We start from the raw sequence: 23,485 nt of genomic DNA, 5'->3' as shown, positions 1-23,485 counted from the left end.
GGGGAAGGGGAGAGGTGGAGGGGAAAAGGAGGGGAGGGGGAAGAGGGGGTGGGGGAAAGGGGGAGGTGGAGGGGTGAGTGACGGAGAAGAATGTGCAAAGAGGTGGAGGGAGGGGGACCAATGTGGAGGGGGTGGGTGGAGCGAGGGGGGAGGGGAGGTGGGTGGAGGGGGAGCGGGGAAGGGGTAAGAAAGGGCGGGAGGGGGAAGGAGGGGGGAGGGCGGAAGGCTGGGGGGTAAATGGGGGTGGTCGAGGTGGAACGACCAGCCCGGCCGAGTGGCTCCGAAGGGCCCGTTTCTGTCCTGTACAATGACATGATTCCATGGGAGAGAAGCGGGAGGTTCGGGAACCTTGTTAAACAGGCCGGGAGCTGCCGCTGGGCGGAACCGTGAGGCACAGACACCAGCTCTTTGTTCGACATAACCAACTGCTGCAGGAACTCGGCGGGAGGAAGGGAGAGAGGGGGCGGCTGGGGAGAGGGGAGGGGACGAGGGGTCTGGGGGGTGGATGAGGGGTGTGAGGTGCCTCAAACAAGGTCTCGACCCGGTCTGTCGAGCGTCCCTCTCTCCACAGAAGCTGCTCGACCGGCTGAACCCATCCAGCAGACTGTGTGCTGCCGCACCTCCCAGCACGAACAGTGGTGTCCCGCGACTGAGGGGAGGGGAGGGGAGGGGAGGGGAGGGGAGGGGAGAGGAGAGGAGGGGAGGGGAGGGGCGGGTGAGGACAGAGGGGCGGGGATGGTTGACATTTGCCCCACTCATTGGCTGATTTTCATCCAGTGAAATTCCACAACCAGAGAAGTGCTTGGTTTGAATTTGCGGCTGTTCTTGGTCGCTGCTCAGTGTTGAGCAGGATCCGCAGGTTGAGCTCTGTATCGGCGGACTCCCGGCCCTGGTGAGTGACTGTGTCTCTCTCTCCCGGACACCCACCCGTCCCTCCCCCGCCCTTCACCGATCCGTATCCGACCTCTGGGATCTTGCTGTTCTCTGAGGGCTACTGCCCTCCCGGCGCCAGGGTGAGGACGGCACTCTTTCTGGGCCACTGTCCCGGGACGCCGTGTGTTCATCTGCCGGCGGTAAAGGAACCCACAAGGAGCCGGAGATTTCAGAGCTCCCTCCCTCCCCTGGGTCCGTCTCCGTGTCCCCACACTGACCTGTGAAATGTCCTGTCACCGGTCGGGCTGCTGGGTCCTTGTGCAGGGGTGTCAGACCGTGGTTACATCAGCTGTGGGGCAGTGTGAACAGTTCTGGTCGCCCCCTTGCAGGAAAGGTGTGGGGCAACCAGCAGTCTGCTGCAGGAACTCAGCGGGTCGAGCAGCATCTGTGGGGAGAGGAGCTGTCGGCGTTTTGGATGGAAAACCTGCATCTGTCCTCCCCACCCAGATGCTGCTCGACCCGCTGGGTCCCTTCAGCAGGTTGTGTGTTGCTCCAGATCCCAGCATCTGATGTCCCCACAGGGTGGATGTGGAGGCTCTGGTGAAGATCCGAACCAGGTTTATTATCACTGACCTGGGCCGCACGCAGCGTTTGTATTCCGGCAGCAGTTCAGAGCAAGACGTGGAGATTACCCCGTACTGCCTCAATGCACCGTGTGATGAATTGACCCGTAGGGACGGTATGCAGCACAAGTTTTTCACTGTTCCTCCCTACAAGTGACAATAATAAACCAATTTACCAATTTTACTATAAATTACAAAATGTGCAAACAAAAAGGAAATAATGAAGTAGTGTTTGTGGGTTCATGGACCGTTCAGGAATGTGTTGGCGGAGGGGAAGTAGCTGTTCCTGAAGAGGTTCACCAGGACGCTGCCAGGATTAGAGAGCATGAGCTACAAGGAGAGGTCGGGCAGACCTGGGTTCTCTCTGGAGCAGCGGAGGCTGAAGGGAGACCTGATAGAGGTTTGTAAAGTTTAGACAGGCATAGACAGGGGAGACAGTCTTACCCAGGGTGAAACTGTCAACTACCGTAGGGCATGTGGTTAAGGTGAGGGGGGCAGTTGAAGGGAGACGTGTAGGGCAGGTTTAACACAGAGAGCGGTGGGTGCCTGGAATGGGCTGCCGGGGGAGGGGGTGGAAACTCACGATAATGGCATCTGAGAGGCATTTAGACACAGGTGAAGGGATGGAGGGATCTGGATCCTGTGCAGGCAGATGGGATTGCTTTAACTTGGCAGGGTGGTTGTCACCGACATCGTGGCCTGTTCCGTGCTGTACTGTTCTCTGTTCTTCCAGCTCTGGTTTCAGCTCGGATTTGGAATTCTGCACAGCCGGAAGTCTACCCGTGGTCAGCAGAAGTAACCGGAGTGAGGTGACTCAGACCCAGATAGCTGTGAGGGATGCAACACTCCAGTGGGAAGGCAGGGGAACTGCTGTGGATACTGGCAGGTACTGGCACAATCCACTCCGGGGAAATATTCCTCCTGCTGCTTCTCTCTGGATGGACTGAGGGGTGGCTTCTGTCTGAGCCCTGGGCACTGTACAGTACAGAGACAGGCCCTTCGGCCCATCATGTCAATGTTGACCATTGTAGTCCCGACTCTTGTACCTCTATGCCTTGTCAGGACATGTGCTGGTCTATATGCTTGTTAAGTATCACAGGAGTCTCTGCCTCCACCTCCCTGTCAGGCAGTGTGTTCCAGATTCCCGAATCCCCTCTAACCCTCTGCCTCCTTACCTGAAACCTGTGCCTGCTGCTACGAGGAAATGTCTCCATTACCTCTCAAAATGTTCCCCCCACACCCAGGAAACCAGGCCCGGCCAATCCAGTCTCTCCTCATCACCGTTCCATCCCAGGCAGCAGCTGGATAACCTCCAGTGCCACCATGTCCTTCGGACAGTGTGGGGACCAAGACTGCACAGTATCCAGTGTGGCCTCACCGCAGGTTTACACAGACGGACCATATCATCACCGCCCTTGTATTCTGTGCCCAACTAATGACGGCCAATGTCCTCTCTGCCTCCTTCCCCTGCCCGTCTCCCAGTGCGGTTTTGTGTCCAATGAGCACTCGTTGTTCTGTTGCAGCCCTTCACTCTGTGACCCTGTGCAGAGCCACAGCATCAGCCTCCGTGGACTCTGTCACCACCGTCCCTGTGGGTGGATCGATCAGGTTTCCCATCCTCCACAGCAGTGAGGAGAAGTACGAGGTGACGCTTGGCCGAATATCTCCTGACAGTCTGATGATCTTGGCCTGGAAGTCGGAAAGCCCGGAGACTCCGTACGTGATCCGCCCGTCCTACAGGCACCGGGTTCACTTCCAACAAGGAGACTTTATCGAGCTGCGGGACGTGCAGCTGAGTGACCACGGGACGTACGAGGTGCAGACAAACTACGTTGGGAGTGAGCTGAGGAACCGGGACCGGGAGCAGTTTGAGCTGTGTGTGGGAGGTGAGTAGTGGTGTCACCACCCACCATTCCCAACTCCAGAATGGGAGGCTCCCACCTCCCAACCCCCAGACACCACTGCAGGGGACCCCGTCATTGCCCAAACCTTCCACCACTCACTGTTAGCAGGACCAGACTGTCTCTCTCTGCTCTCAGGCCTCTGCCCAGCACACACCACCTCACTCTGGAAGTCTTGAATCTAGTTCCTGATTCCCTTCCCTGGGAAAAGGCTGTGTGCATTCACCCTATCTATGCCCCTATGATTTTATACACCTCTATAAGGTCACTCATTACTCTGCTGTGTTCCAAGGGATAAAGACCCAGCCTGCCCATCCTCTCCTCATCCGGTCCCACAAGTCCTGGCAACATCCCCGTAAATCTCCTCTGCAGCTTTATGGCATCTTTCCTGTAGCAGGGTGACCAAAACTGTGCACAATGTTCCAGGTGCAGCCTCACCAACGCCTTGTACAACTGCAACGTAACCTCCCAAACGAAGCCATAGAGAGGGTGCAGAGGAGATTTACAAGGATGCTGCCTGGAATGCGGAGCATGCCTTATGAAAGCAGGTTGAGGGAACTCGGCCTTTTCTCCTTGGAGCAACAGAGGATTAGGGGGGACCTGATAGAGGTGTATAAGATGATGAGAGGTATCGATCGGGTAGATAGTCAGAGGCTTTTCCCCAGGGCTGAATTGGTAGCCACAAGAGGACACAGGTTTAAGGTGCTGGGGAGCAGATATAGAGGAGATATCAGGGGTAAGTTTTTTACTCAGAGAGTGGTGAGTGCGTGGAATGGGCTGCCGGAAACGGTGGTGGAGGCTGATACGATAGGGTCTTTCAAGAGTCTGTTAGATAGGTACATGGAGCTGAGTAAAATAGAGGGCTATGGGTAAGCCTAGTAATTTCTAGGGTAGGGACATGTTCGGCACAGCTCTGTGGGCCGAAGGACCTGAATTGTGCTGTAATTGTTCTGTGTTCTAACTTCCATACTCGGTGCCCTGACTGGTGAAGGCCGGCGTGCCAACAACCTCCTTCACTACCCTGTCTACCTGCGATGCCACTTTCAGGGAACCATTTACTTACAGTCCAAGGTCCCTGGGTTCTACAACATTCCTCAGGGCTCTGAGGTGCAGCAGGTTTGATTCTGACCTCCGGTGCTGTCTGTATGAGTTTCTGTTGTGAGCTCCGGATTCCTCCCACGTCCCCGAGACGAGCATGTGGGTGATTAATTGGCCGCTAGAAATGGCTCCTAGAGTGTGGGTGAGGGGGAGAATCTGGGGGAGTTGATGGGTTCGTTATAATGTTGATGTTTTCAGGAATTTAAAATAATAGTTGAAAAAACTCTCCTTACAGAGCTGGTGTCCAAGCCAGAGGTGCAGATCACCGGGAACTCCTCACATCTCACATTGAACTGCTCAGCTGTCAGCAGCAGCTCCATCACCTACCGGTGGGAGAGTCGGACAGACACTGGAGTTGGGAACTACACCTTCTATGGAACCGTGCTGTACCTGCTGAATGATGGGCTGAATGGCCACACCTACACCTGCATTGCAGAAGATCGCTGCAGTCTGCAAAGCAGCAACCCAGTCACTGCAAATCTGCCTCGTGTCGACCGAGCCATCGGTGAGTGGGGTTAGTGCCGTGTCCCAGTCCCATGTTCCGTTTCATCAGGCTCCCTGGGTCACCGGGATGGTGGGACCCCCCCCGGTCTCCCCACATGTTCCTGGCATTGTTGCTTGTGGGCCCTGTCCCGAAGTGGAGCCGAGGGGTGCAGAGTCACTCCTTGAGCAGGGTGTAAGGTGGGGACAGATTGGGGTCCAGAAACTGCCCCAGGACTCCACTGGACAGGAGCTGTGCTGAGAGATGTGAGGAGGGAGTTCCAGTTTCCGGAGGCTGAGGTTCAATGTGCGGGTTCCTGATCATGAAATGGATCCTGGAAGTTCACTGCTGTCTGGTGTTCTTTCCTCCAGGGTCCAGGAGTTACTGGATGATCATCCTCGTCCTCCCAGTGCTTGCTGTTCTGGGAATCTTGGGGCTGTTACTAAGGAAATTCCTACTGAGCCGTGAGTATCCTCCTCACCGTCACCTCCCTCTGCCTCCTCTCCTCGTCCCGTTCCCCGGATATTGGATGGAGTGGATGTGGATCGGGGGGAATCGGGACATCCCGTGTGTTCGATAGCACTGAGAACTGTCTGTGATGCAGGTGTCCCGGGGCAGTGCTGGGCACCTCCTGCGCCACTCTGACCTTCCTCGGTCCTCGTTGTGACCTCCCAGGACAGAATGCAATGGATGAAGACTGATCCTCTGCATTTACTGCCAGTGGGGAATGGGCTGGTGAGTCAGGACGGGGCCGTTAATGTTCACCTTTCCTCACAAGACAGGAGACCATTCAGCCCATTGGGTCTGTGCCAGCTCACAGACCAGTCCCATCACTTTCATCTCCACCAATTTCACTGTAACCTCTTCCCTCTCACACACCCAGCACCAGGGGAATGTGGTTCCCTGGAAATGACTCTTGGATGAGGTTTGTAGAAATCACCGATGTGAAGCCTTTGGTTCACACATTTTTATAATTGCTCTGAGGGACAAAATTGACAATTTTAGAGTATTTTGTGGATTATTAATATCTCTTCTACCTTTCAACATTTGTAGTTTCAGTTGTCAGTTTATTATTTTACTTTAACATTGAAATGATTTTTATGATGTTAAATTCAACACCACACGGTGTTGTCAACTTTCTAAGTGACCCTTCAACTCCCTTCAAATGTTACCACTCACTGCCACATGAGGAACAATCACAGCGGCCTGTTAACCCGCTGACCTGCATGTCTTTGGAGTGTGGGAGCACCCGGGGGAAGCCCATGCGGTCACAGGGAGAACGTGCAAACTCCACACCGACAGCAGCGAAGGTCCAGATTGAACCTGGGTCATTCAGGCAGTAGCCAGAGACCCAAGAACTCAGACACTGCCCCCGGTGCACGGGGGGGGGGGGGGGGGGGGGATTGGCTGCCCTAACTGGTCAGTGCTGGGAACTGATGTTGTGACCATCTCTCTCACAGGGAAAGACAAGCAAATGGTGGACCACCATGGAGAGTGCAGAGTGCTGAACGCGGGGGCTGCAGGGATGTCTGCTTCTGTGTGAATTGGAACCAGGAGCGTGGGGGGCCCTGGTGTGTCTCATTTCTGACTGTATGAACTATTGGGTAAATCGAGGGTTGTTGGCACCCCTCCATCAGCAGGACCCGATGCTGTGAATTTCTCACTGTCTGTCCTGTGTCCTGTATGTGTGCTCTGTCTCTGTGTTTTGTTTCCCTTTTTTTTACTTATGTTCTAATTCTCACGGAAATCTAATGAACATTGCATTGGATGTGTTTATTCTGCAGTGACTGAAGCACTGTGTAATGATGCTGTAATACATTTTGTACATTTTGTAAAAGTAAAATTCACCAACATGTTTTCACATCTGCAGTCTCCTGTGCCTCCATTGTAAATGTGCGCCGGGTGAAGTAAAGGCTGGGGCAGTGCAGCCTGACCTTCTGCAGTGGGAGCCCTTCACCCTCTCACTGTTCCACTGTAGGAGACGCGAGCCCCGGCTGCTGCAGGGACACAGGCTGACACGTGGATCATGGGGTCAGTGTGTCCTGATCGCAGACATTAGTTATTGTTGGGTTCGTGTCCAGACTGTTGTTTATTTGCAGTTTTAGCTTTCTTTCCACTAATGTTTGTCTGTAGACTTTGTATATTTGGCTCTGTAATTCTGTAGAAACCAGAGACTGTAGCTGCTGGAAATCTGGAGCAACAGACAATGCTGGAGGAACTCAGCACATTGGGCAGCATCTGTGGAGGGAAACGGACAGTCAACATTTCAGGTCGAGACCTTTCATCAGGACTGGGGAAGGGTCTTGACTCAACGTCCACTGTCCATTTCACTTTGTGTGTGTGTGTGTGTGTGTGTGTGTGTGTGTGTGTGTGTGTGTGTGTGTGTGTGTGTGTGTGTGTGTGTTACTTTTGCATGTTCTTTGTACAACTGGTGTGACCCGGGTGGTACCTTTTCACAGGTTTCCTTCTCGAACTGGTTTAGACCGGTTTGCAGGATAAAGGGAGAGCACGTGGCCAGGTTCCTCTGTTGCTTCGTTTTACTTGCCTTGCTTGCTGGTACAAGCTGCCCTGCCTGCCCTGCACTATGATGAACACCTACTGTATAACCATCAGTTTTGCGTCTCAAAGAATCTTCTGAACAGCATCATCTCCAGATCTAACCACATCCGGTCCCGGGCAGGGTTGGAGATTGGGAACAGGCCCAATAACCCATCCGCTTCACACTGACCAGCAGGCACCAACATACATTAATGACATTTTATTCTCCCCCACCCCCCGTTCCTGCTCATCTCCAGTGACCGGAGACAGTGACCATAACTTCTTGTCCTTTGCCATAGCCTTGGAGAGGGATAGGAGCCGACGATATGGGAAAGTATTTAACTGGGGGAGGGGGAGTTTTGATGCTATTAGGCAGGAACTTGGGAACGTAACTTGGGAACAGATGTTCTTGGGGAAGTGCACAGTGGAAATGTGGAGGTTGTTTGAGGGATACTTGCATGGGGTTCTGGATAGGTTTGTCCCATTGAGGCAGGGGAAGGATGGTAGAGTGAAGGAACCGTGGTTGACATGAGATGTCGAATATCTTGTCAAGAGGAAGAAAGAAGCTTACCTAAGGTTTAGAAATCAAGGATCAGACAGGGCTCTGGAGAGTTACCAGGTAGCCAGCAGGGAGCTGAAGAATGGACTTAGGAGAGCTAGGAGGGGGCATGAGAAGGCCTTGGTGAGTAGGATGAAGGAAAACCCCAAGGTGTTCTACATGTTTGTGAAGAATAGGAGGATGACTCGAGTGAGGGTAGGACCGATCAGGGATAAAAGAGGAAACATGTGCTTGGAGTCGGAAGAGGTAGGGGAGGTCCTTAGTGAATACTTCAGTATTCACCAGTGAGAGAGTCCTTGACATTTGTGAGGATGGTGTACGACAGACTGATACGCTTTGGGAATGTCAATGTGAGGGAAGAGGATGTGCTGGAACTTTTGAAAAACATTAGGATAGATAAGTCACCGGGGCCGGACGGGATATATCCAAGGTTATTATGAGAAGAGAGGGAAGAGATTGCTGCACCTTTGGTGACAATCTTTGCTTCCTCACTGGCCACAGGAGTAGTGCCAGATGATTGGAGGGTGGCAAATGTTTTCCCTTTGTTTAAGAAAGGGAGTAGGGATAACCCTGGGAATTACAGACCAGTGAGTCTTACTTCAGTGGTGGGCAAATTACTGGAGAAGATTCTTAGAGACAGGATTTATGGGCATTTAGAGAAGCATAGGCTGATTAGGGACAGTCAGCATGGCTTTGTGAGGGGCAGGTTGTGCCTCATGAGCCTGATTGAATTCTTTAAGGATGTGACAAAGCACATTGATGAGGGTAGAGCAGTGGATGTGGTGATTTTAAAAAGGCGTTTGATAAGGTTCCTCATGGAAGGCTTATTCAGAAAGTCAGGAGGCATGGGATCCAGGGAAACTTGGCTGTGTGGATTCAGAATTGGCTCACCTACAGAAGACAGAGGGTGGTGGTAGATGGAGCGTATTCTGCCTGGAGGTCGGTGACCAGTGGTGTTCCACAGGGATCAGTTCTGGGACCCCTGCTCTTTGTGATTTTTATAAATGACTTGGATGAGGATGTGGAAGGGAGGGTCAGTAAGTTTGCAGATGACATGAAGGTTGGTGGTGTTGTGGACAGTGTAGAAGGTTGCTGTAGGTTACAACAGGACATTGATAGGATGCAGAGCTGGGCTGAGAAGTGGCAGATGGAGTTCAATCCAGAAAAGTGTGAAGTGATACACTTTGGAAGATCAAATTTGAAGACAGGATACAAGGTTAATGGCAGGACACTTAGCAGTGTGGAGGAACACAGGGATCTTGGGGTCCACGTCAATAGATCCCTCAAGGTTGCTGCGCAGGTTAATAGGGTTGTTAAGAAGTCGTATGGCGTGTTGACCTTCATTAGTCAGGGGATTGAGTTCAAGAGCCGCGAGGGAATGTTGCAGCTCTATAAAACTGGTTTGACCACACTTGGGAGTATTGTGTTCAGTTCTAGTCACCTCATTATAGGAAGGATGTGGCAGCTTTAGAGAGGGTGCAAAGGATATTTACCAGGATGCTGCCTGGATTGATGAGCAGGTCTTATAAGTATAGGTTGAGTGAGCTAGGGCTTTTCTCTTTGGAGGGAAGGAGGATGAGAGGTGACTGGATAGAGGTGTACAAGATGATAAGAGGCATAGATCGAGTGGACATTCAGAGACTTTTTCCCAGGGCGACAATGGCTAACAGAAGGTGGCATAATTTTAAGGTGATTATGTCAGGGGTAAGTTTTTGTACACAGAGTGGTGGGTGCGTGGAACACACTGCCAGCAGGGGTTGTGGGGGCAGGTGCAGTAGTGACATTTAAAAGACTCTTAGATAGACACATAGTGATATCTTGTCTCCCACCCTCCCCTCCCCTCCCCTCCCCAGCTCTTTCCTTTCTGCCTGCCTCCATCCCCCTCCAATGGTCTCCCCCTCCATCCCCCTCCCCCTGCTCAACCACCCCTTCCCCGGCCACCAGTCACCTCTGCAAAACAACAAATTTCACGTCATACCAGTCAGTGATGAGAAACTTTTTTTTACAAAATAAACTTTATTCATAATAAAAGACAAACTATATACAATTACAAAACAGTGCAAACCTTTACATTCTTGTACAGATCATTCATTAGTGTTACCTTTTTATATAGAAAACAGCACCGATGCCACATGTGTGGCTCCCTGGAAACTACCCAGTCCGTATTTACAATATTTAGGGGCTTTCTCGCCCGTCCCCGCCCCTCCCTCTCCAGTGGCAGAAGACCCCTAAACTGTAGTCCTTCAGAGTACGTGCTGAAGGACGCACTGAAGCTGGGCGCAGCCAACGCAAAGTCAGTGATGACAAACCTGATTCTGATTGATGCAATCTCAAAGGCACCCCAGCGCCTCTACTTTTCACCGAACACTCTAACCTCCAGAGATGCACTGTTAAAGAATGCTGACTGACTGCAGTCAGTTATCTGCTCCTGTACTCAGAGGTTCTGGTTCGGAAGTCAGATCTATACACGATCGCCTCCCACAGCCTCAGCTGGTCCCACAGCACCTCACAGGCACAGGTTTCAGTGCGGCTCTGTTGTAAAACACCACTGCCAATTTGCACAGTGCGAGGAGATGATGTGACGGATAAATACTCACCCTCCCTAGGACACTGGGACAACTGTCCTGGTCTTTGTTTATATCGTGTCCCTGGATCAGTTGAGTCCACCCAAGGAAGCAGGCAAGGTTTCATGGAGGCAGAGACACAGAGCCCGAGCCCGACCCCACTGAGTCCACACCCGCTTGCACCAACCCTACATCAATCCCAGTTTTTAATTCTCCCTACATTCTTGTCAACTGCCCCCCAGATTCACACCAGGCCGATTTATGGCGGCCAATTAACCTACTGAACTGCACATCTTTGAGATGTGAGAGGAAACTGGAGCACCCCCCAGGGAAAACACACACAGTCACAGGCAGAACAACCAAACTCCACACCAACAGCACCAGAGGGCATAGTTGGACCTGGGTTTCTGGAGCTGGGAGGCAGCAGCTGGCAAGTCAGCACCTCTGACACTGTGGCACTGACCCAGTACAGCAGCTACCTCTTTAACCGCTGGGTCCAGGGACCCGCTGGCATTTAGAATGCCTGGAACTGTTTCTCTAGTGATTGTTTTAAGTCCCAATCCTTCCTGTTACCCCTGGATTTCTACCGTTATTGAGATGCTTTTAGTCTCTTCCACTGTGAAGACAGGGCTCGGTGAGAGTGGCACTGTCGGAGGTGGTTTGGGGTGTGAGGCGGTGATTTCTGTGCTCGAGGGGGAGAACAACGTACTGAAGCAGGCTGACCGCGCCGTCAGCACTGAACGGCTTTCAGTCAAACACTTAAGGCTGACGGGAAGTCCCTAAAGATTCATGTAAGTCCTCAGATCCTTCTCCCACGCCTTGATCCGTGCCTCCCTCCTGCGTTCCTCCTTCTTGCTGACCGTGGCAGCCTTCTCCGTGCGACTGACGGCGGTCCTCGGCTGCCGCACAGCCGTGGAGTCGAGGGCGCCAAAGTGGGTGACCTTCGGCTTCAGGTCCGACTGGAAACCCAGACCCTTCTGGTCTCTCTTCAGCACAGTCCTGATGGGAAACTTCCGGCCCTTCCCATCTGGACCGAGACCCGTCTCCCGGTTCCACCCGTCTTTCAGCATGAGCTGGAAGCCAACATTACTTTCGGGGATGAAGTAATGTGTCGGCGGCAGCTTGTCGCTCTGACTGAACAAGTGTAACGTCGACCTCTCGTGCTGTTCAACACTGTCCTCCTGGTATTCCAGTCTGCAGACCTGGCAGAACTTCTTCTGCAGTGGCCCCTCCCTGCAGGTGTAAGGAAAAGCCCACCTTTAATTTGAAACAGCGGACACTTTGCAGACAACCAATGCTCAGGGACGGGTTGGGAGAGTGGGCAGAGAAGTGGCAGATGGAATACAGCACAGGGAAGTGTACGGTCATGAACTTTGGGAGAAGGAGTAAAGGCACAGACTATTTTCTAATTAGGCGCAGAATTCAGAAATCGGAGGTGCAGAGGGACTTGGGAGTCCTGCTGCAGGATTCCCTAAAGGTTAACTTGCAGGTTGAGTCGGTAGTAAGGAAGGCAAATGCAACTTTGAGAGGACTAGAGTATAAAAGCAAGGACATACTGTTGAGGCATTATAAGGCGTTGGTCAGACTGCAGTTCGAAGATTATGAGCAATTTTAGGCCCTGCATCTAAAGAAAGATGTGTTGGCCCTGGAGAGTCCAGAGTCGTTCACAAGAATGATCCCAGGAATGAACGGCTTAATCTGAGTGTTTAATGTCTCTGGGCCTGTACTTGATGGAGTTCAGAAGGGGGGGGGGGGGGTGGGGGGGTTGGAACCTTTGGATACTGAAAGGCCTGGAATAGAGTGGACTTGGAGAGGACGTTTCCATCAGTGGGGGAGTCGAGGACCCGAGGGCATAGCCTCAGAATAAAGGGACGTCCCCTTAGAACTGTGATGAGGAGGAATTTCTTCAGCCGGAGGGTGGTGAATCTGTGGAATTCATTGCCACACAGGGCTGTGAAGTTCAAGTCATTGGGCGCATTTAAGGCAGAGATTGATAGGTTCTTGATTGGGAAGGGGGTTAAGGGTTACAGGGAGAAGGGAGGAGAATGAGACTAAGGAAAAAATAGTCAGTCGTGATTAAATGGCAGAGCAGAGTCGATGGGCCGAATGGCCTAACTCTGCTCCTATATCTTATGGTCTGTGGCCTGACAGAGACACTGACGTAAATACAGTTGTATGGCCTGCGGTGCTCTGCACAATTCACTGCCCAGTCAGTCTGGTGCAGGAACCCTGCCTTCCCCACAACACACAGGGACAACATGGCTCCTGCGTGGGAGAAGCCTCCAACCTGAAAAATAACCTGTTACGGAAAGTTCGCCCACATATCACCGATTTCACCCCAGTACTGGGCATACGAGTCATAGAGCAGTACAGCAGGGATACAGGCCCTTCGGCCCAACCAGTCCATGACGACCACAGTGCCCACCCAGCTAGTCCCAATTTCCTGCGTTCGGCCCATATCCCTCCAAGCCCTGCCCCTCCATGTACATATCCAAGTGCTTCTTAAATGGTCCTGTTGTACCTGCCTCACCCACTTCCTCTGGCAGCTCGTTCCACACACTCACCACCTTCTGTGTGGAAAAACTTACCCCTCTGGTCCCTTTTAAATCTTTCCCCATTCCCTAACCTATGCCCCCTGGTTTTAGACTCCACTACCCTGGGGAAAAGACCGTCACCATCCACTTCATCCATGCTTCTCATAATTTTAAACACTTCTATAAGGTCGCCCCTCATTCTCCTACGTTCCAAGGAATAAAGACCCAGCCTGGCCAAGCTCTCCTTTTCTCGCAGGCCCTCAAAGCCTGGCAGCACCTTCGTAAATCCTCTCCACACCCTTTCCAGTTTAACCAGATCTTTCCTATAACAGGGTGAGCAAAACTGAACACAGTATTCCAAGTGCGGCCTCACCAACGACTTACACAACCGCAATTCTACAACTTGTTAACAAGCTGCACCGCACACTAATGGAGCAGGTGTAATGTTGGATCTGCAGCCAGCAGAAGCTGGCATAAGTGGCTGAAAGTGGTCACAGTCTGCCACTTCACAGATCCTATGTGGACATCACCCACCAGTAACCTGGGAACAGCCTTTTCCGTAAAGTCAACCCACTTCAGCAGCAGTAGACGGCTGACATCAGGGCAGACACCTCACCGTCCCACCTTGGCAAATGTGGCCTCACCAACATCTTGTACAACTACAACATAACATCCCAACTTCTATACTCAGTGCCCTGACTGATGAAGGCCAGCGTGCCAAAAGCCACCTTCACCACCCTGTCTACCTGCAACACAACTTTTAGGGAACCATGTACTTGTACTCATGAAAGTCCTTAGCCCAAAACATCAACCGTTCATATCCCTCCATAGATGCTGCCTGACCTGCTGAGATCCTCCAGCATTTTCTGTGTGTTACTTGTGCTGCTAGGTCCCTCTGTTCTACAACACTCCCCAGGGCCCTATTGTTCACTGTGAGAGCCCTACCTTCATTTGCCTTCCTAAAATGCAACACCTCGCACTGATCTGAATTAAACTCCATTTGCCATTCCTTGGCCCACTTATCCAGCTGCTCAAGATCCCTCTGTAAATCCTGGTAACCATCTTCAGTGTCAAAGACACCACCTATTTTAGTTTCATCTGCAAACTTACTAACCATGCCTTGTACATCCTCATCCAAATCATTGATATAGATAGCAAATAGCAATGGGCCCAGCACCAAGCCCAGGGGAACACCACTAGTCACAGACCTCCAGTCAAAAACAAAAACCTTCCACCATCACCTTCTGCTTCCTCCCAGAAGCCAATTCTGCATCCAATTAGCTCACTGTCCCTGGATCCCATGCCATCTAACTTTCCACAGCAGCTTAACAAGCGGAACCTTAAGTGTACGAGTGGGAAGGTGGAAGGCAAGGATGGTGCGATTTTTTGGGAAGTCATGCAGGCTGACTCACAGCCTGTTCCAGGCTGCCATGAACTCAAACCTCTGGTCTTCTTGTTCCTCTGGCCAGGTGTGGTATTCCTCCAGGAGAGTGACAACTCCCCTATGTCCAGCCTGTCGGGCCAGATCCAGGGCATCCCGACCAGTGGAATCACACACTCCGATCCAAGCAGCCCCGAGGCTCAGCAGGTACCTCACCGCCTCCAGCTGGCCACTGTATGCGGCACACATGGTCGCAGTCCAGTAATAACTGTCCCGAAAATTTATATCGCACGCTCCTGTCTCCAGCAACCTCCGAAGCATTTTCAGGTCCCCGTTCTGGGCAGATCTCAGCAACAAGTGTCCGTTCCTCTCCCCTCCTTCAGCCTGACGTCCACCACCGCCGCTGCCCTCTGTCCTCACCCTCCTCGGTACGGCCTCGCGCTGACGGACTGAACTGGTGCCAGGCTCATCGCTCGATGCGAGGAGGCTCTCGTAGAACCTCTTCGCCTGCTCGCCGTCCAGTCCCCCCTTCTCCCCGGAGCCAGGAGAGCGGGACTTACGCCGTTCGCCGTTTTCCCAGGCACGGCCGCTCTCCGCCGCCCGGGTAAAGCTGATCAGATGCCCGCGGCTCATGGTATAAACGGGTGCCCGCGGGCCAACCTCAGCCGGAGCACTAATCCACAGGTGTCCCTGCAGCCTCTCCAGGGATGCCAGTGGTGGAATTAAAAGGGACACCAATGCCCTTGGACTTCAGTCCTGTGGGATTTCACGCCTTATAAATCAGTGATGATAAACCTGGAGCAACACACAGGTCAGGCTGGAGGAACTCAGCAGGTCAGGCAGCAAGTCTTGGCGTCTCCACGGCCAAGGACTGCACTTCACTCCCAGGAGACTGACCCAGTGCAGCAGCTCGGGCTTGAGCCAGTGCTGGACACCGGACACCGGTAACGCCGGACACCGGTGACACGACACGCAGAAGCCCCGGCGGGGGGTGGGGGGGGGGGTGCAGACAGCAGAAATACAGCCCCAGGCTGCGAGCACCGGGCAAGGCCGCGTCTCCCTGGGAGCCGCCTACGTCACGGCGGCGGGGGGGACGCTGGGAGTTGTAGTTCAAGGGCGGGATTCCGGCTGTTGTCCTTCCGCTGAGGTGAGACGTCACCCGGATGTGGCCGTCATGGCGACGGAGGTGAAGGGGAGCGCCGGGCCGTGGGAGGGGCAGTGAGGGAGCGCCCCACTGGGGGGGGGGGAGGAGGGAGGAGGGAGGAGGGAGGAGGGGAGGGGAGGGAGGGGAGTGGGGGGGAAGGAGGGAGGGGGAGGGAGGGGAGGGGGGGGAGAGGGGGGGAGGGGGGGGGGAGGGGGAGGGAGGGGGGGGGAGGGGGAGGGAGGGGGAGGGAGGGGGGGGAGGGGGGAGGGAGGGGGAGGGAGGGGGGGGGGGAGGGAGAGGGGGGGAGGGGGAGAGGGGGGGAGGGGGGGGAGGGAGGGGAGAGGGGGGGAGGGGGAGAGGGGGGGGAGGGGGGGGAGGGAGGGGAGAGGGGGGGAGGGAGGGGAGAGGGGGGGAGGGAGGGGGGGAGGGAGAGGGGGGGGAGGTGAGAGGGGGGGGAGGGGGGGGAGGGAGGGGGGGAGGGAGAGGGGGGCGGGGGGGGAGGGAGAGGGGGGGAGGGAGAGGGGGGGAGGGAGAGGAGGGAGGAGAGAGAGGGAGGGAGAGAGAGGGGGGAGGGAGGGAGAGGGGGGGGGAGAGGGGGGGGGGGAGGGGGAGGGAGGGAGAGGGGGGAGGGAGGAGTGGGGGGAGAGGGGGGGAAGGAGGGAGTGGGGGGGAGGAGGGAGTGGAGGGGAGGGAGGGAAGGAGGGAGGGGGGGGAGGAGGGAGGGAAGGAGGGAGGGGGGAGGGGGGGGAGGAGGGAGGGAAGGAGGGAGGGGGGGGGAGGGGGGGGAGGAGGAGGGAGGGGGGGGAGGAGGAGGGAGGGGGGAGGAGGGAGTGGGGGGAGGGGGGGGAGGAGGAGGGGGGGAGGAGGGAGTGGGGGGAGGGGGGGCGGAGGGAGGGGGGGGCGGGGGGGAGGAGGGAGTGGGGGGGAGGGGGGGAAGGAGGAGGGGGGGGAGGGGGGAGGAGGGAGTGGGGGGAGGGGGGGAAGGAGGAGTGGGGGGGAGGAGGGAGGTATGGGGGAGGGGGGAAGGAGGGAGTGGGTGTAGGAGGAGGAGGCGTGGGGGGGAGGGGGGAGGAGGGAGGGGGGAGGAGGCGGGGGAGGAGGGAGGGGGGGAGGCGGGAGTGGGGGGGGAGGGGGGGGAGGAGGAGGGGGGGGAGGAGGGAGGGGGGAGGAGGGGGGGAAGGGAGGGCGGGGGGAGGAGGGGGGGAAGGAGGGTAGGGGGGGGAGGGGGGAAGGAGGGAGGGGGGAAGGCGGGAGTGGGGGGGAGGGGGGGCAGGAGGGAGTGGGGGGGGGAAGGAGGGAGTGGGGGGGGAGGGGGGGGAAGGAGGGAGTGGGGGGGGAAGGAGGGAGTGGGGGGGAGGGGGGGAAGGAGGGAGTGGGGGGGAGGGGGGGAGGAGGGAGAGGGGGGGGAGGGGGGGAGGAGGGAGTGGGGGGAGGGGGGGAGGAGGGAGTGGGGGGGGAGGGGGGGAGGAGGGAGTGGGGGGGGAGGGGGGAAGGAGGGAGTGGGGGGAGGGGGGGGGAGGGTGGGGGGAGGGGGGGAAGGAGGGAGTGGGGGGGGAGGGGAGGGGGGGAAGGAGGGAGTGGGGGGGGGGAGGGGGGAAGGAGGGAGTGGGGGGAGGGGGGGAAGGAGGGAGTGGGGGGGAGGGGGGAAGGAGGGAGTGGGGGGGAGGGGGGGGAGGAGGGAGTGGGGGGGGGGGGGAGGAGGGAGTGGGGGGGAGGGGGGAAGGAGTGGGGAGGGGGGGGGGAGGGGGGAGGGAGGGAGTGGGGGGGGAGGAGGGGAGTGGGGGGAGGGGGAGGGGGGAGTGGGGAGGGGGGAGTGGGGAGGAGGGGGGAGTGGGGGGGGAGGAGGGGAGGGGAGGAAGGAGGAGGGGGGAGGGAGGGGAGGGAGTGGGGGGAGGGAGGGGAGGGAGGGGGGAGTGGGGGAGGGGAGGGGGGGAGGGAGGGGGGAGGGGGAGGGGAGGGGGAGGGAGGGGGAGGGGAGGGGGGGAGAGGGAGGGGGGAGGGGAGGGGGGGGGAGGGAGGCGAGGGGAGGGAGGGGCGAGGGGGAGTGGAGGGGGGAGGGTGAGGGGGAGGGGAGGAGAGGGGAGCGCCCGCTGTGGGTGGGGGGGAGGGGAGGGGAGGGAGCGCCGCGATGTGGGGGGCGGGGGAGGGGTGCTGCTCTGTGGGTGTGGGGGAGGGGAGGGAGGCGAGGGGAGCGCCGCGCTGTGGGTGGCGGGGAGGGGGCGCGCGCTGTGGGGCGAGGGGAGGGGGCGCCCGCGTGGGTGGAGGGGAGGGGGAGAGGGAGCGCTGCACTGTGGAGGGGAGGTGGGAAGGAAGTGCCGTGGGGGGAGGGGTGGGAGTGCCAAGCTGTGGGAGGGGAGGGAGAGGCAGTGAGGAGGGAGCATCACACTATGGGAGGGGCAGTACCAGAGTAAGTTGGGCCTCTGGCAGCAGAGTTTTGGACAGTGGAGCGAGGCCAGGCACGGAAGGGCCAAACCCAGGGGAAGAATTCACCTTGCTGGGGCTGAAGGTTAGAGCCTGAAGGGAGTGGTCAGTGGGTGACCCACTGACACCTTGGGAGAAATCCACTTCTAAACACCATCCAGGGTCAAACGTGAGTGTGCATGTGTGAGTTGTTGCTGGAGTCTGTACAATGACACGAGCGGTTTCTCCTGTGTAGGGGGAGAGGAGTCAGGCGGCAGGCAACGAGCTGATCCTGGGTGAACTGGACATAACCTCCGACGAGTTTATCCTTGATGAAGTAGACAGTGAGTACTATTTCTCCTGAGCCTAATGCAGGGTGAGGGTGGAGGGTCACTTGTTAACTGGTTCTGCTTTAGCAAGACAGCTTTTCATAATAAAAACCTTTCGACTGCTTGTAGAATTGTCCGTACAATCAGTGGGAATCGGGGCAGTGGGTTTAATGTGGATTACTGCAGCCAAGCAACAGTACAACTTGTGTGACTTTCTACTTACAGGTGCAGGAGGTTAACAAATTATTACCATTTTTCTGTATGTTTTCTTATTTAAACATGTTCTTTTATATAGTTAGTAAGTGCAGAACATCTTGTAAATAATAATTGGTCTATTATTGTCACATGTACCGAGATACAGTGAAGACTGTGCAGGGGTGCAGGAGAGGTTCACCAGGATGCTGCCTGGATTAGAGGGTTTGAGCTATAAGGAGAGGTTGGACAAACTTGGGTTGTTCTTCCAAGAATGTCAGATGCTAAGGGAAGACCTGATAGAGGATTTTAAAATTATGAGAGGCACAGATAGGGCAGGACAGTCAGAATCTGTTCCCCAGGGTAGAAATTGTCAAACACCGGAGGACATGCTTTTGATGTTGCCGGGGGTGGGTGGGGGAGGCAGTGTGGTTGGAGGGGTGGGAGTTTAAAAGTGACATGCGGAGCAAGTTTTATATGCAGACAGTGTAGGTGCCTGGAATGGATTACCTGGGGTAGGAGTGCAAGCAGGCAGTTTGGTGGCTTTTAAATGAATATGAAGGGAATGGAGGGGTTTGGATGATATACAGGAGGAGGACATTTAGTATAAATTGGCATTAAGATCGGCACAACATAGTGGGCCGAATGGCCTGTCCCATGCTGTACTGTTTGATGTTCTCTGTATTACATGGCATCGAAACTGACCATTCCAAACACCAAAACATCGAGGTAGTACAAAGGGAAAAGCAATAACAGAATGCAGAATATAGTGTTACAGATACAGAGAACGTGCAGTGCAGGTAGACAATAAGGTGCAAGGGCTATGACGAGGTAGACTGTGAGATCAAGAGTTCATCGTACAAGAGGTCCACTTAAGAGTCTTATCACAGCAGGGTAGAAGCTGTCCTTGAGCCTGGTGGTGCACGTTTTCAAGCTTGTATTTTCTGCCCAATGGATGTGGGGAGGAGAGGAGAGAGTGACTGGGCTGGGAGGGGTCTTTGATAATGTTGGCTGCTTTCCTGAGGCAGCGGGAAGTGCAGAGTCAATAGAGGGGAGGCTGGTTTTCCTGGCAGACTGGTTTGCATTCACAACTCTCTGCAATTTCTTGCGGTCTAATCCCTTTTCAATTTGATTTGCACTGCGGCTGTCATTTAAGCCTCAGTCATTACCTGTGAAACATTTAATTTGTGCAGTATCTTGGCTTTTCTCAAAGCCTGAGTCCATCTTCTAAGGTGTGTGCTTTTACATTGCAGCACACATACAAGCCAACCTCGAGGACGAACTAGTGAAAGAAGCATTAAAGACGGTATGTTTCGAAGATCAAAGACGGCTGGTGAAGTTTGCCAGTAGGAAACTTTATGAAGAGTTTGTAAAGCTTGTCCAAACATCTCAGAAGGTGCAGGGATTGGATCAGTGTATTGGTTTATTATTGTCACTTGTACCGAGGTGCAGTGAAAAACTTCTCTTGCATGCCGATCATACAGGTCAATTCATTACACAGTTCAGTTACGTTGAGTTAGTACAGAGTGCATTGAGGTAGTACAGGTAAAAACAATAACAGTACAGAGTAAAGTGTCACAGCTACAGAGAAAGTGCAGTGCAATAAGGTGCAAGGTCACAACAAGGTAGATCGTGAGGTCAGAGTCCATCTCATTGTATAAGGGAACCGTTCAATAGTCTTATCACAGTGGGGTAGAAGCTGTCCTTAAGTCTGCTGGGACGTGCCCTCAGGCTCCTGTATCTTCTACCCGATGGAAGAGGAGAGAAGAGAGAATGTCCCGGGATGTTTAAGATGGGATGGATTTGGTCATTGTTGGAGTGACTACAGGTTACTACGGGAAGTGAGGAAGAGATTGCTGGGCATTGACGATGATCTTTGCATCTCCCCTGTCCACAGGAGTGGTACCAGAGGACTAGAGGATGGCAAATGTTGCTCCCTTGTTCAAGAAAGGTAATAGGGATAATCCTGGGAATTACAGACCAGTGAGCCTTATGTCAGTGGTGGGCAAACACTGCATATGTTTCCCGGAATCTGGAGCAAAAAACAAACTGCTGGAGGAACTCAGCGGGTCAGGCAGCCTCCGTGGAGGAAGATGGACAGTCGACGTTTCAGGTAGAGATCAGATGAAGGTTCTCGACCTGAAATGTTGACTGTCCATTTCCCTCCACAGATGAGTTTCTCCGGCGGTTGTTCTTTGCAGAATGTGAACAGTTTGGAATAGCACCCCTCTCCACTTCTCTAACTTTCCAACAGCTCCACTATTTGAAAACCTCTGACTTGCAGGAGGTTTCTGCAAACAGTTATTACCACAGTGGCTATTGAGAATGGGGTTTAACTGGCCAATCTTTCTGCACAGGGTGTTGATCTGAGGCACTACTCCAAGCAGGTGGAGACGGAGCTACAGTGCATCGAACATGCCTCCATTAAAGACTGTATCCTTTTAAAGAAACGACCTCTCCCGTCTCCCACTGGTGTACCCCTTTAAGGGGGAAGGGAATTTGATGGAGTTTTAATTCAGATGCTATTAAAGAGTTTAATTTTCTCTGTAAATAAACCCATGGTGGGGATTTGATTCATTGGAGCTGGGCACCTCTGGCTGCCTTGCTGAAATAAAGGGAGGCAGAATATTTGTCTTTCTGCCATGATTTTCACAATCTCCAGATCTCTCTGGGGGGCTTGGCAGCTAATGTCAGACTTGTGTGGGGCAGCCACTGTGGTGCTGTCAGAAATGTAGCAATCACGTGTGCACAGTGAGATCCCATAAGCAGCAAAATGAAACTTAATGTTTAAAATGAGGCTGAGGTGGGGATAAATATTGCTTCAGGTCAAGGGAGAGAATTTTTCTGTCCCTTTTCAAAATTACAGCCATCAGGTGTTTTGCAGACTGGAGTAGAGTGCCTTGGTTTAACCTCCCACAGGGCAGCACCCCCTCTGATTTCCTCTGGAATATCACCCATTCTGTGCTTGGATCTGGGCTGGGATGATCCCACAGTCATGTTATCTGTGAGGTGAGAGAGCTGGCCACCGATGCTGTGGTGGAGGTGTGGGTCAGCTGCTGGAATTGGGTGCAGGGAGAGGGAAGGTGCCTCAGTGGTCTGGGGCAGATGTGAAAGCCAGCTGCCGCTGGGTGCAGTGAATGATCGCCTGTATGGAAGGAGTTCAGGGCTGGGTTAGCTGGAGAACCACTCCTGATGCCTGCTTGTAACCATCGCTGCATGGAACTATCTTGTCAGGAAGAGTAGGTCAGTGTGGGAGCCATCTCCAGATAAAGGTTCCTGTGTTTGGGATTTGTCCAAAGTTCCCACTGGGGGAACTCTGAGGGTTACGCAGTGACAGCTGGTGACTGGATGCTGCTGAACTTCCAAGCTCTGGCCCACGATCTCAGCAATCGTTGACACAAGATAAGGACACTTCTACTCACCATGGTGTGTGCCCGGGAATTTCCGTCCCACTAGCCATTAAGGGACCTCTCAGGAGGCTGCTGTTGCCCTGGCCTCCTCCTCTGGAGGGATGGAGCTCTTCGCTCTGCATTCCTGCTGCTTTTCTCAGCATCAACCACCCAGACATCAAGGAGAGTCAGAATATCGCCAGCCTGCACAACCAGATCACAGCCTGTGACACCATCCTGGAGGTAGGTCGACACCAGTGCATCAACTCTAGACCAAGTATTTCCCGGGCTATGGGGAGGGAGACTGGCTGGATTGGTCATGTGGAGCTGGGAGGGAGGTGATGGGCCAAGTGGCCTTTGGGCCTCCTTCAGTGCAGTAATACAGTGACTTGCAGCTTGCAATCAGTGGGGGAGATCGCCCACTGTTACAGGGGCCAAACACCGTGTGTGTGAGTGTGCGCACGTACGTAGGTGTGTCGCAGCTGCGTACACACTGCTGCCTCGTGTTCAGCACCAGCTCCCGAGGCTGGGCAGCCAGTGGCGAACTGCTCCACCCCTGGGGTGAACTGCCCCACCCTAGGGTGAACAGCTCCACCAACAGCAGGTCCCTCAGAGGGCTGCCGAAGGCGGTGGAGTTGGAGCCGTCTGCTCCTGGTTTCCCCATGGAGCTGAGAAATAAATGGCTACACCTGTAAAAACATTTTGATTGGCGCATGAAGCGGAGAGGTGTCTGTGAGGATTCGGCTGGCGTCTGTCATGTCAGTAATGATGTTTGGAGCAGCTTTCACAGTATGGCCCTTCTGGTGCTGGGGGAAGCTGTTGCAGTTACAAGCCAGCAAACGTCCATCAGAGGAGAGGTCACTGACTGAAATGCTTGCTCTGTTTCTCCATGCACAGACGCTGCCTGACGGGCTGTGTGTTTCAGCATTTTCTACTTCTATTTCAGTTTAGAACGTCATCGTGCCTGGACTTGTGGGACTTCCAGTGAGGGTTTCCTGTTACACGGGGGCTTTAGTCACTGTCCTGCTGGTTGCTGCTATCGGTGTGGGATTGTTAGAGACCAGTGAAGTGGCACAGCTGTCGGTGCAGTTCCTCACAGCTCCAGCGTCCCGAGTTCCATCCCGACCGCGGGCGCTGTCTGCGTGAGGTTTGCACGCTCTCCCTGTGACTGTGTGAGTTTCCCCCAGGTACTCCAGTTTCATCCCACATCCCAAAGACGTGCGGTTATGTTAATTAAGATAAGATATTTATTTATTAGTCACATGTACATGGAAACACACAGTGAAATGCATCTTTTTGCATTACTGAGAATGCACTGGGGGCAGCCTGCAAGCGTTGCCACTCTTACAGTGCCCACATAGCATGCCCACAGCTCCTAACTTTTACGTCTTTGGAATGTGGGAGGAAACCGGAGCACCTGGAGGAAACCCACGCAGACACGGGGAGAACGTACAAAACTCCTTACAGACAACGGTGGGA

General features: G+C 54.5%; 3 protein-coding genes across 4 annotated transcripts in view; 2 read left to right on the top strand and 1 right to left on the bottom strand.

Annotated features, from left to right (window-relative positions):
* Nucleotides 1-801: 801 nt before the first annotated feature.
* LOC127585934 (uncharacterized) lies at nt 802-6,818 on the top strand. 2 transcript variants are annotated; one of them, XM_052043689.1, is made up of 7 exons: nt 847-892; nt 1,455-1,612; nt 2,230-2,382; nt 3,020-3,382; nt 4,731-5,000; nt 5,348-5,440; nt 6,437-6,818. In XM_052043689.1, the coding sequence occupies exons 3-7, from the start codon at nt 2,334-2,336 to the stop codon at nt 6,517-6,519; spliced, it is 858 nt and encodes a 285-aa protein (XP_051899649.1). In that variant the 5' UTR covers nt 847-892; nt 1,455-1,612; nt 2,230-2,333; the 3' UTR covers nt 6,520-6,818. The 2 variants fall into 2 exon arrangements, with proteins under 2 accessions (XP_051899648.1, XP_051899649.1); XM_052043688.1 differs by lacking the exon at nt 1,455-1,612 and having other exon boundaries at nt 802-892.
* A 3,260-nt stretch (nt 6,819-10,078) lies between these two features.
* On the bottom strand, nt 10,079-15,632 carry gpank1 (G patch domain and ankyrin repeats 1). Its single transcript, XM_052043685.1, has 2 exons — nt 14,614-15,632; nt 10,079-11,870 (listed from the first exon to the last, which is right to left on the bottom strand). The coding sequence occupies exons 1-2, from the start codon at nt 15,183-15,185 to the stop codon at nt 11,417-11,419; spliced, it is 1,026 nt and encodes a 341-aa protein (XP_051899645.1). The 5' UTR covers nt 15,186-15,632; the 3' UTR covers nt 10,079-11,416.
* An 80-nt stretch (nt 15,633-15,712) lies between these two features.
* The window catches only part of vps52 (VPS52 subunit of GARP complex), a 30,492-nt gene continuing 22,719 nt past the window's right edge, over nt 15,713-23,485 (top strand). The window contains exons 1-5 of the mRNA XM_052043665.1: nt 15,713-15,738; nt 18,353-18,440; nt 19,871-19,923; nt 20,975-21,050; nt 22,182-22,249. Coding sequence (XP_051899625.1) covers nt 15,727-15,738; nt 18,353-18,440; nt 19,871-19,923; nt 20,975-21,050; nt 22,182-22,249 — 297 coding nt within the window. The 5' untranslated portion in view covers nt 15,713-15,726. The remainder of the gene's footprint in view (nt 15,739-18,352; nt 18,441-19,870; nt 19,924-20,974; nt 21,051-22,181; nt 22,250-23,485) is intronic.

Source organism: Pristis pectinata, chromosome 34 (genome assembly GCF_009764475.1).
Source record: "Pristis pectinata isolate sPriPec2 chromosome 34, sPriPec2.1.pri, whole genome shotgun sequence".
Taxonomy (NCBI): Eukaryota; Metazoa; Chordata; class Chondrichthyes; order Rhinopristiformes; family Pristidae; genus Pristis; species Pristis pectinata.
Note: the sequence above shows the minus strand (reverse complement) of the source record. Positions and strands in the feature narration are given on the sequence as shown.

Bases quoted from the DNA above. Each gene is read 5' to 3' on its own strand.
- LOC127585934 (XM_052043688.1), top strand. From the start codon at position 2,334: ATGCAACACTCCAGTGGGAAGGCAGGGGAACTGCTGTGGATACTGGCA. The intron at 5,001-5,347 runs GTGAGTGGGGTT...TCTTTCCTCCAG, and splicing joins TCGTGTCGACCGAGCCATCG to GGTCCAGGAGTTACTGGATG. The intron at 5,441-6,436 runs GTGAGTATCCTC...TCTCTCTCACAG, and splicing joins AAGGAAATTCCTACTGAGCC to GGAAAGACAAGCAAATGGTG.
- gpank1 (XM_052043685.1), bottom strand. From the start codon at position 15,185: ATGAGCCGCGGGCATCTGATCAGCTTTACCCGGGCGGCGGAGAGCGGC. The intron at 11,871-14,613 runs GTTTGAGTTCAT...TTACACCTGCAG, and splicing joins GAGGAACAAGAAGACCAGAG to GGAGGGGCCACTGCAGAAGA.